This window comes from Osmerus mordax, chromosome 15 (assembly GCF_038355195.1).
Source record: "Osmerus mordax isolate fOsmMor3 chromosome 15, fOsmMor3.pri, whole genome shotgun sequence".
In the NCBI taxonomy this organism is placed as follows: Eukaryota; Metazoa; Chordata; class Actinopteri; order Osmeriformes; family Osmeridae; genus Osmerus; species Osmerus mordax.
Genome location: NC_090064.1, coordinates 13,129,119 through 13,140,345, shown reverse-complemented (window position 1 = coordinate 13,140,345; position 11,227 = coordinate 13,129,119). Strand labels below are relative to the sequence as shown.

General features: G+C 49.6%; 1 protein-coding gene across 1 annotated transcript; it reads left to right on the top strand.

The window, feature by feature from the left end:
* The first annotated feature begins 308 nt into the window (after positions 1–308).
* On the top strand, positions 309–10,692 carry inhbaa (inhibin subunit beta Aa). Its single transcript, XM_067251831.1, has 2 exons — positions 309–810; positions 9,522–10,692. The coding sequence occupies exons 1-2, from the start codon at positions 309–311 to the stop codon at positions 10,367–10,369; spliced, it is 1,350 nt and encodes a 449-aa protein (XP_067107932.1). The 3' UTR covers positions 10,370–10,692.
* Positions 10,693–11,227: the final 535 nt, after the last annotated feature.

The following is an 11,227-nucleotide window of genomic DNA, read 5'->3' as shown; positions in this document are numbered from 1 at the left end:
TACACTCCTTTTCCTCTCCTTTTTCCTCCACGTTCCAGGGGACACTTGGGACTTTTCCCTCCAACTTCAGCACTAGTCTCCTCAGGGCTGCGTCTCCTTCCAGCTCTCTCCCAGAGGAGCAGATCCACACTCTCCACCCTGCGACCGGGAGAAGCATTTCAAGACTCCTGGCAGACGGAGGAACCTAGACTTCAAAGTTTGGAGCATCTGTTCTTTTTTTTCTTTCTCCAGACAGTATTTTTTTCTCCCTGCTCTCTGTCTCCTCTCGTGGTTCCAGCCGACTAACTAACTAACTGTAGCTCTCCAGGATGTCAGCGTTGCTGCTGTGTGGGATGTTGCTGCTGGGTTTCCTCCAGGGCTGCTCCACCTCCCTCCCCGCCTCCGGCACCTCTTCGGCAGGCACGTTTCTGGCCCAGACCCCCTCCCAGCTCCAGCCCCAGGGTCAGGGTGTGGAGGAAGAGGGGGCGCTCTGCCCCTCCTGTGCCCTGGCCCACCTGAGGACTCTCCAGCAGGGTCAGGGAGGAGCGCAGCAGCGGGGGGAGGAGGAGGTGGTGGAGGAGGAGGAGGGGGCAGCCCAACCTGAGGTGGTGGAAGCGGTAAAACGCCACATCTTGAACATGCTGCACCTGCAAGCTCGACCCAACATCACGCACCCGGTGCCGCGCGCAGCCCTGCTCAACGCCATACGCAAGCTGCACGTGGGGCGCGTGGGCGAGGACGGGAGCGTGCAGATCGAGGACGAGGGACACGGACGCTCGGACACCAGCGAGTCGGCGGAACAGACGGAGATCATCACGTTCGCCGAGGCTGGTGAGTCTCACCTGCGTGTGTTTGTGGGTGTGTGGATGGATATTTGTGTTTGGGAGGTATTTTTAGTTGATCCTGTGTGCGTATGTATCTGCTTGTGATGCTGTGTGTATGTGTGTCCCTGTGTGTGATGTTTTGTGTCTGTGAAAGGTGTCTTGGATGGATTCCAGAATGTGTGTGTGAAGGGGCTGGACATACCATGGGTCATAAAAAAGCGGTTTTGTTAGATCCAGCTCTGTAAAATTCTCTGGTCGGTCAGCCAGTCAGGCAGTTTAGTGGATTCATAAATCTCTTTAACAACTGTGAGCTCTCAAAATACTCTGAAGGGTTTGTGTGTGTGTGTGTGTGTGTGTGTGTGTGTAAGGGGGGGAGGGGTAATTCCACCTGCTTAATTCCACCTGTATGATTCAGTTCAGCTGTTCACCCTGTTAACAGCACCCCCCTGCTTCCCCCCCCGTCCCACAATCTCCTTTTAGCATTCCAGCACCCCCACACCCTCCCTGGACACACATGTACACACACACACACACAAACACACACACACACACACACCTCCTTCAGGTCATTCAGGACCTCCCGCTGTTTTAGCAATTATGTCATTATCTGCTTACAGACCCCCAAGGTGTGTCCGCTCTGCTGATCTGTGTTTGTGTATATGTGTGTGTGTGTGTGTGTGTGTGTGTGTGTGTGTGTGTGTGTGTGTGTGAAGTTGTTCAGATAACTGCAGTGGCTGTTACCTAGAAACAGAGTGTTTTCTCCAGACGCAGCAGAGAGGAGAGAGAAATGGGGGGGGGGGGGGTGCTGGGGAGTAAAGAGAGAGAGAAGATAGGGAGAAAAAAGGGAGGTGAGACGTAAAGGAATCTTTTCTCAGTTTCTCTTGGTTTCAAAGAAGGCTGCGTTCAAATGTTCAAAGGTGCTGCCAAGCGGCTGATGATTGTGTGCGAGATCAGAGCGCTCTCCGACTGAAACGGGAGAGAGAACCACAGAGAGAGAGAGCGAGAGAAAGAGAGACAAGGTCCCTCTCCCCAGAGAAGGGAAATGTTTGACAGTACTGGATTTAGCACTGGAGCAGTTTTACTGAAACAGGTTTGTGTGTACAACGGTGTATATGAAGGTGAATCTGTGTGATTGTGTGTGTGTGAGGGTGCATCTCAGTAAGGCACAAAGGGATGGTATTAGGGATGTTGTGGATGTGCACTCCATGAATGACATTTATAGTGAGTTCAAGAGCCACTTCACAGGGTCCCCTTCTGTCTGAGTTACACTTCCTGCTTGCCCTCCCTTCATCCCCCGGCTTCCCATACTCTTCTCTTAACTGTCCACCTCCTCTCCTCTCCTCACTGCCTCATCCCTCTCCTCCCTACCTCCAACCTGCCTCCCCCTATCCACCTCCTCTCCTCACTGCCTCATCCCTCTTCTCCCTGCTCTCCTCCTTACATCCCCCTGTTCTCCCTACCTCCACCCTGCCTCCCCCTATCCTCTCTGTCTCCCTCTGTCCTCCTTACCTCCCCCTTCCTCCCCATCTCCTCCCTACTCTCTGCCAGTGCTGTGCAGGTGCTTGTCAAGCATTACTGGAAGCCCTCTGGCAGCTGTGATGTTAGGAGCTATAGAGCATCAGAATAAAGGTTAGGGACATGAAGGACACCTGTGTTCCATGTGCTACAGACTTGTGGTGAGGACAGATGCACTTTCAAGTTCTTTAGTCAGGAGATCAACTGTTTTTCATGATCCACAATCTGAAAATGTGCTCTTTATTTAACGTGATGCTGTGCAGTGCTAATGAATGTGTGTGTGTTTTATGAGGTAGTAAATGTGCCTATAAAAAGGGACAACTTTCTAAAATAATTCTTCGACGGTATGCTATCTGTTGCGGAGATGCAGTGAGTCATACGGGCTCGGGAGCCAGAAGTAAAGAGAGAAAAACAAATTCAAGTACGAGTGCTTTCTCCACGCCTAGCGTACTTTGGCGAACTCAGAATTTACTGGTAGGCTATTTATTGATGACAGACCATGCGCCAGAGTGCCACCGCAATATCCCATTATGTTAGCAGTTTGAGGTATCTGTTTCTGAGTAACGACAATTATAAAATCCACTGGTAGGCTTTACCGCGATGTTAACGTCAGATAGGGCAGTTATCGGATGTGTCTGATTTCTTAGAACTGTTGAGCTTTGCCACGTATGACTCGATAGTCAGTTTAAGCAGTAGCCTAATACGAGCGTGCACTAAATCGCGGTTACGGTTAGATACTTTTTACATCAACTATCCAGCGTGCATACCCTCACAGCGCGCAATCAGCTGAGCTGTCAGAAGCTCCGCGCTCCGCCGAGTCCTAAATCCTAACCTTGCTATAATCAGAAGGCCGTTGATAACACGTCCACTGGGCTGATCGCGCAGGAATGTTGAGCTCGTTTTTATGAAATTGAGGTTCGAGTGCAACTCGTAGTTGTTGTCTGCCTCGAGATGTTCGCAGTTTGAATTCCGTTGATGAAGTGCGCAGCGTTGGAGGCTCGCGCTGCCCTTCATCACCATAACTGTCTGCGGCAATAAACTCCAACCGACTATGTCAAACAAAAACTTGAGCAACAGCGAAACGCTTCACGGCCGATATTAACCTTATCCATTTGGCCGGTTTAGCGGAAAACAGGTTTTTTTAAATGCAAAAAAAATATTTTCCGTTACTAGTAGAACCACTTTCATGTATTTTTTTTATGTAATTCCTTTGTTCGCCACACGTTGCATTAGTCTATATTAGTGATCAAGAGACAATGAAGATGAGGTGAACATAATGAGTTCCAAATCCGTTAGTAGCCTAATAACCCGTTTGCCCAGTGCGAATCAGTAGTCTTTGCTGCTCATATCATTAGTTGATAAAGCCATCAGACATTCCGTGATAGCAATGATGCTGCAGGAGGATGTGGTGGTGGTGGGGGGGTTCACACATGACCGTCTCCTTGATCACCACAGATTAATGACCAAGGTCAAAGCTATAAACAGAAAACAGTTTCAACAAGACTTCAAAGGCTTTTAAGTGGAACCCTTTTTTCAGAGAGCTCTGCTTTGTAATGATAGCCCCCCTCTCTCTCTCACCCCCACTTCCACCCCAACCCACACCCTCTACCTCAGCATGAAGTGCCCCAGCAAGAATGCCCCTCCCCCACCACCCAAATGCTTGTGTGCATGTAGCTTCCATGAGGGGCCTGCTGCCTGTGGACTATAAATAATCAGAGTGAACTGTAGATTGAAAGAGACTGGGCAGGAGATGTGGGTCCCTGTGCTCCTGAAGATTGAAGATGAAGGGGGCGGGGCATAATTAAGATACAACAGCAGGGCTGCCAACTTTTCCAAAAACCTTGGCGTGAGATTTGGTAGCAACCCCCCCCCCCCCCCCCCCCCCCACGGGGCGAGCTATCACGAGCTTCACCCCGCCCCCCCCCCCCCTTAGGCGAGCTTTCGCAAGCTTCACTCCCCCCCCCCCAGGTGAGTTTACACGGCTGTTTGCGCGTCAATGATGCTTCACTCCGTTAACCTGCGCCTCGTCCGGTACTGTTTACAACGTTAGCTTGGCTACTTGTTTGCCGTTGCCTTTTCAGCGTGAGATATACTATGTGTGGCGTATGTTTGAAATTTCACGGCGAAACCGTGAGAGTTGGCAGCTCTGCAACAGCTTACCACGTTCGGTTTCTCTCTGTTTGTCTGACCAGCGTAGATTGCTTCATTCATCTGGGCCCCAATAATTATTTTTGTCTGCGGAGCAACAGAGAGAGGGGGAGGAAGGGTGAGAGATAGAGAAATGGAGAGAAATGGAGGGAGGGATGGCCCTCAGGGTAAAGGTGGCTGCCTATTGGGGGGGGGGGTTGAAGTTTGGTTGCTCTCTGATCACTCTCTCTTTCAATCTCCACCCCGACCCCCTACCCAGCCCCCATAACCACCCGCCAACAAAACAGCCACTGAGGACAGTCAATAATTAAACCACATCATTAGTGAAATTCCAGTGTCCACACTGATCTCTTCCACAGTATTCTCTCTTCTCTTCCTCTCTTTTTCATTCTCTTGTTTTCCTTCTTTTTCTCTCTGTCTCTGCCCCTGGTCTGAGGTCAGATACCTCTGTAGACCAGTGACTTAGTCTCGGGATCAGACAGTCTGGTAGCTGCTAGCTGTGGGCGTGTGGGTTTGAATCCATGTTAAAGCCGACAGCTGACAGCTGAATCTGTTTGTGCTGACAAGGATGCGTTGTGAGGTGTGTCTCGTCCACCTGAGCACTGCTGACATCAGTCATTGGGGTGGCAACCATTTCTTTCAATTGTGCCCTTTACCAAGACACTATCCCCACACGTGAGTTGCCACAAGCAGCCTAAATTGGTGTGGAGCTGTACTGTTCAGGTCTTTATCAGCTTGTCAAGGACCTGCAGAGACACAAGGACGCTGATGAGACACTGGCATTGAACTAGGACACATTCCTCAGCTGTTACAAAAGACTGGGGCCGCTCCTCAATCCTCTCACCACACGTCCTTTCTCTTACATTTGACCTCAACTGTGTGGTGAGCTGCACTCTGGCTAGGCTAGAGGATTGTAAATGTCCTCTCATAGAAACACAGTGAACCTGGGTTTGTGGACAGTGACAGGAGAGCAGACACACATTATACAAAGTGACTTCAGCATAAAGACCTGTTTCTCTCTCTCCTTCTCTCTCTCTCTCTCTCTCTCTCTCTCTCTCTCTCTCTCTCTCTCTCTCTCTCTCTCTCTCTAACAAAGGGCATTAGAAGGGGGTAACAGACTGCAGCTGAAGTGTCTATTCATGTGGTCAGAAAGCAGACAGGACCACACTAAAGATATGGAGATTTCACGAATAAAGGCTCTGTTTCAGAGTTGTGTTATTCCACTAAATACCTGATTGTGAAGTTGCAAGGTTAGGATGCTGGGTAAGGATGCCAGGGGAGGATGGAAAGTTAGGAAGCACGATGTCCACGTGACAAAGGAGAAGGTTCTAGTCTTGTTTGTCATCATGTCGCTGCATTGCGACATTTAAACAAAATAGTGACTAGAACATGGTTGTGATATGATCAGAACCTGTATAAGCCTGTAGAAAAATAGTACATCTTCTTCTCAACTGTTCTCTCAGAGGCAACTTTATTGGCCTGGCTTCTGAGAGGGCTAGCAGGCTGTAGTGTACTTAAGCATAGTGTACTGAGGAAAGGGCACTGTGAAGTGTTATGACATGGTTAACTCACCTTGTCAGATATAAAATGTTGGACGGTATTTAACAAGTTCATGATTACATTTTCTCCGAAAGGACTCATAACTTTGCTCTCATTAAGAGGAATTTGATGGATCTGGTGTTTACAAACACAGCTAGGAAGGCAGAAAGAGGGAGAGAGGGAGAGAGAAGATGAAAAGGAAAAACGAGGGAGAGAGAGAAAGACGACATTATAAATATCGTATGATATCATAAATGCATATTTCTCAGAGAGAGTGTTTAGTCTGTGTTGTAACTGGATCTACAGTAGAGATGTAGGCACTGTCACTCATGTGGTACTCAGGTACATGGACACTACTCTCTCTCTCTCTCTCTCTCTCTCTCTCTCTCTCTCTCTCTCTCTCTCTCTCTCTCTCTCTCTCTCTCTCTCTCTCTCTCTCTCTCTCTCTCTCTCTCTCTCTCTCTCTCTCTCTCTCTCTCTCTCTCTCTCTCTCTCTCTCTTTCTCTCTCTGATAGTACAGTATTATTAGAGTATTATAAAGGCTGTTCCATGTGAGTCCAGCTAATATATAAATCCCTCCTTAGGTCAGCATAATACAGAGAAGCATTACTGGTTACATTAGGGCAGTGTTTAGACCAGGGAGAAAGCCCTCTCTGCACACACAAAACATACACACACACACACACACACACACACAGGGAACTACAAAGAGAGAGAAATTGAGAGAAAATAAACCATACAGCTGACGACACACATAAAACAAGCACACACACACAAATAGAAAACACAGACACACTCTGCTCTAAGCTGTCAGGTAATGCCTTCCCCTCTCCTTCTCTCTTTTCTTTTCTTCACTTCTAAGATAGTAGGAGAGTTAGAAGGAGGGAGGGGTGGAAGGGGGCGGGGTAGGAATGTGTAAATGTTATTTTCCATCTTTGTGTGTGTGACAGCTGTGCAAGCTGTCTTTGGGCTGCTGGATGGAGTGTTTATTGTTGAGGGATTACTGTAGTTCTCTCTGTGGTCTCTCTGTAGTCCTCTCTGTAGTGGCCCTGTAGTCTCTCTATCTCTCTACTTCTGTTCTGCCCAGCACAATACACCCCTCTCTCTCCCTCATTTCTTGTCTTTCCTCTCTCCCTCTGTCTCTTTCTTCATCACCCTTCTCTCTCAACCCCCCCCCCCCCCCACTCTCTCCAGGGCTCCCTACGCTAGACCATATTTTAGTGCCCCCCCCCACCCCCCCCCCCCTCCCACCCCCCCCCCCCCCCACCCCCCACCCCGAGAGCACAGCAGGAGGATTAGCAGGGGAACAATGAAGGAGTCACTGTGGGTAAAGACCCGCTGTTTAGAAGCTGTGTTTGAGATGAATGCCTGTGTTTGGACAGATGGGTACTAACCCTGTGGACACACACAACAACACACACATGTACACACTCAACATACACACAGTAGATACATACTGGATAGACTAAGACACATGCTTCCTCCCACAACCTCCCCGCCCTCCAAACACACACACTCACACATTGATCATACATTGCCATTGTTGCTCCCACATGGGGTTAAACCAACAAACAGACAGCAGATAAGCAGCCTGCTGTCTGTAGGAGCACATCTAAACTGGCAGCAGCCATTCTGCTCAGGTTGGGTGTGGCGGGGGGACTGTCCAAACACACAGTGGAGAGGGACAGAAAGAGAGAGAGGAGAGAGAGAGAGAGAGAGAGGGGGAGAGAGAGAGAGGGAGGGAGAGAGAGAGAGGAGAGAGAGAGAGAGAGAGAGAGAGAGAGAGAGAGAGAGAGAGAGAGAGAGAGAGAGAGAGAGAGAGAGAGAGAGAGAGAGAGAGAGAGAGGGAGGGGCAGAGTTGAAGATAGAGAGAGGGAGATGGACTTTTCCAAACACACAGTGCTCAGGGGGCCTCCCCTCTAGAACACATCAGGACCGCTCACCAAGTGCAACAGGTGGGATTCAAAGCGACAACTTTCCTCCACAGGAACCCAAACTATGAACACGGGGACCAAAGTGTTTGGGTTAGGGTTTCATATTGGGACACTGCTGCATAAGGACACTCAACAGAAAAAAAACGTCTAATGTGTCAACCACATTAGAGTGGAACACAGGGAGGGAGGTAGGGAGGCTGAGTTACACGTGCAGGAAGCTAAGCCAGATGGAGACAGGAGAGAAGGGGATCATTATGGGATGTTGATACATCACTTTGTAAAGAGCAGCGTCCTGTATATGGAGTGGGATTAAGGAGAGGGAGAGAGGGATGTCCGGAATGATCTGTTAGGAGAAGACTTCCAGAGACCTGGACTCAGAGACTGGAGTCCAGCCAAAAGAGAGAGAGATAGAGAGAGAGAGAGAGAGAGAGAGAGAGAGAGAGAGAGAGAGAGAGAGAGAGAGAGAGAGAGAGAGAGAGAGAGAGAGAGAGAGAGAGAGAGAGAGAGAGGGAGAGGGAGGTAGACTGTGAGAGGGAAAGAGATAGAGAGAGGGAGAGAAAGATGGAGTGAGCGAGAGGGAGAGAGAGAGAGAGCAGGCTGTAAGTACCGTCATCTTGAGAAAGACCCAGCCCTGTGCTCAGTGACCTCAGGACCAGATGCCACATCACTAGTTAGCTCACAGCTGCAGGAGCCTGTCAGGGTGTGTGTGTGTGTGTGTCAGGGTAGCTGTTAACAGTAATAACTGACCTCCTTTTCCCCAGCCTCTCCACATCTCTACTCTACCTCTCTGTTACTGGGAGGGAAGGCCCGGGGGCCAGGGTTGACACACAAACACACACACACACATACACAAACACACACACACAAAAGGACACACAGACCTGGAAAAATGAGTTGCATAACCTGGTTCCTAACCACCAATTATTCTCTGTCTCTATTTTGGACCTGTAGGTGGTTTTAGACCTCATGATAACCTGTTGTTTTATGCCTGTGCACGTGTGTGTTTGTAAGTGTCAACTAGCATGCAGGTTTAAGGAAATGTTCACCACAATACACTACCACTCAGACATGACTGATGTGTGTGTGTGTGAGAGAAAAAGTTCCTGTCAGAAAGAGCTCTAATGACACAGTGTAGGGGTAATGATGTGGTTTCCTGTCTCCAGCTTCTCTTCGGCCTACAGCCACTGTATCCCAGCCTCTTTTCAACCTCCAGCCTCTGTCCTCCAGCTTCTCTCCAGCCTCTGTCTCCCAGCCTCTGTCCTCCAGCTTCTCTCCAGCCTCTGTCCTCCAGCTTCTCTCCAGATTCTGTCTCCCTGCCTCTCTTTACCCTCGAGCCTGTCCTCCATCCTCTCTCACTCTCTGTCTGGCTCAGCCTCTGCCTCTAATGATCTCCCATGTCTCTCCCTCCACTCCTTCTGCACCACATTAAACCAACCTTCAAACAAGCCATTACTGCCTTGTCTTTAGCTTAGGGTACATGTTTAAAATTGTATTTTTTACTGATTGTGTGCCCATTAATCCTGTGCAGTATGTGACTGACCGGGATTTCTCTCTTTCCCTTTCTCTCTCTGCCTCCTTCCAGGTGATTCTCCGGGTGTGGTGAACTTTGCCGTCTCCAAGGAGGGAGGCAGCGAGCTCTCATTGGTGGAGCAGGCTAACGTGTGGCTCTTCCTGAGGCTGGCCAATAAGAACTCCCGAAGCCGAGCCAAGGTCACCATCCGTATTCTGCAGCATGTGCGCCTCTCCGGAGACACCGCAACCACCATGACGGAGGTTCCGCTGGCTGAGAAGCTGGTTGACACGCGTCGCAGTGGCTGGCACACTTTCCCTGTGTCCAAAACTGTGCAGGCCCTCCTGGATGCAGGCGGAGCAGGGGGGGACGTCGCCTCCAGAGGAACCCTCAGCCTCCGCGTTTCCTGTCCGCTCTGTGCCGAGGCCGGGGCCACGCCCATCCTGATGTCAGCATCGGCCAATGGGAACTCGGAGCGTGGCCAGCAGCGAGAGCAGTCTCACCGGCCCTTCCTCATGGCGGTGGTGCGTCCGGGGGACGGCGGCGAGCCTCGGAGGAGACGGAAGCGCGGGCTGGAGTGCGACGGGAAGGTCCGAGTCTGCTGCAAGCGCCAGTTCTACGTCAACTTCAAAGACATCGGCTGGAACGACTGGATCATAGCCCCACCCGGTTACCACGCCAACTACTGCGAAGGCGACTGCCCGGGTCACGTGGCGAGCATCACGGGCTCCTCCCTCTCCTTCCACTCCACGGTGATAAACCACTACCGCATGCGAGGCTACAGCCCCTTCCAGAACCTCAAGTCGTGCTGTGTCCCCACGAGGCTACGCGCCATGTCCATGCTCTACTACAACGAGGAACAGAAGATCGTCAAGAAGGACATCCAGAACATGATCGTAGAGGAGTGCGGCTGCTCGTAGAAGATGAGGAGGAGAGAGGGATGGAGGGATGGAGGGATGGAGAGATGGAGGGATGAGACTCTTGATCGAGCGTGGCTGCTTCAGAAGCCTGGAGAGAGAGGTGGAGGGATGGAGAGGTGGAGGGATGAAGAGATGGAGGGATGAGATGAACTTCAAAACTCAAAGTCCGAATCCGAAAGAACAGAAGAGGGAAGGAGTAGGAAGGAGAGAGCGCCTGGGAGAACGAACGCATGACTTTGCTGTCCTTCTCTCTCTATCTCTCTCTCCATCTCTCCCTCCATCTTTCTGCCTCTCTCTCTCCAGAGCGCCAGCAAGGCACAGCTCCAGAACTCAGAGTTACCATCTCTGTGGCACTTTCAGAATAAAGAAAAAAAAAGAATCTATAATATATATTTTTGTTACAAATGGAGAGAGAGAGGTTGAGGGGATATTTATGGCGGGCTCTCCACTCATGCACTGTAACTCCCTCACAGGACTATGAGCATGAGGTTCCTGACAAATCTCAAAACTATGCAACTTATCAAGTATTATTCTGGTTTATTTTCCTTTTATATGTTTCCTTTCTCAATTGTTTACTTTTTTTCTTTTTTTTTTCTACAAAAAAAGGAGGAAGACCTTTTTGATACTTATTTTGGAAGTATGTTAAGTGTGAATTTTTGTGTGTGTGAGTGTTTGTGTGTGTTTATCTATATATGTCTGTATCTGTGTGTGAGTTCATGCAAGTGTGTCCGTGTGTTTGTGTGTTGTTGAGAGATACTTGAAAGAAACGAGTTGGACCAGCTGCTGGAACCAAACATGTCTCTACATATAATTATCCTTATTTTGTATTATTAATAATATTATTTTCTTTTTCGGATA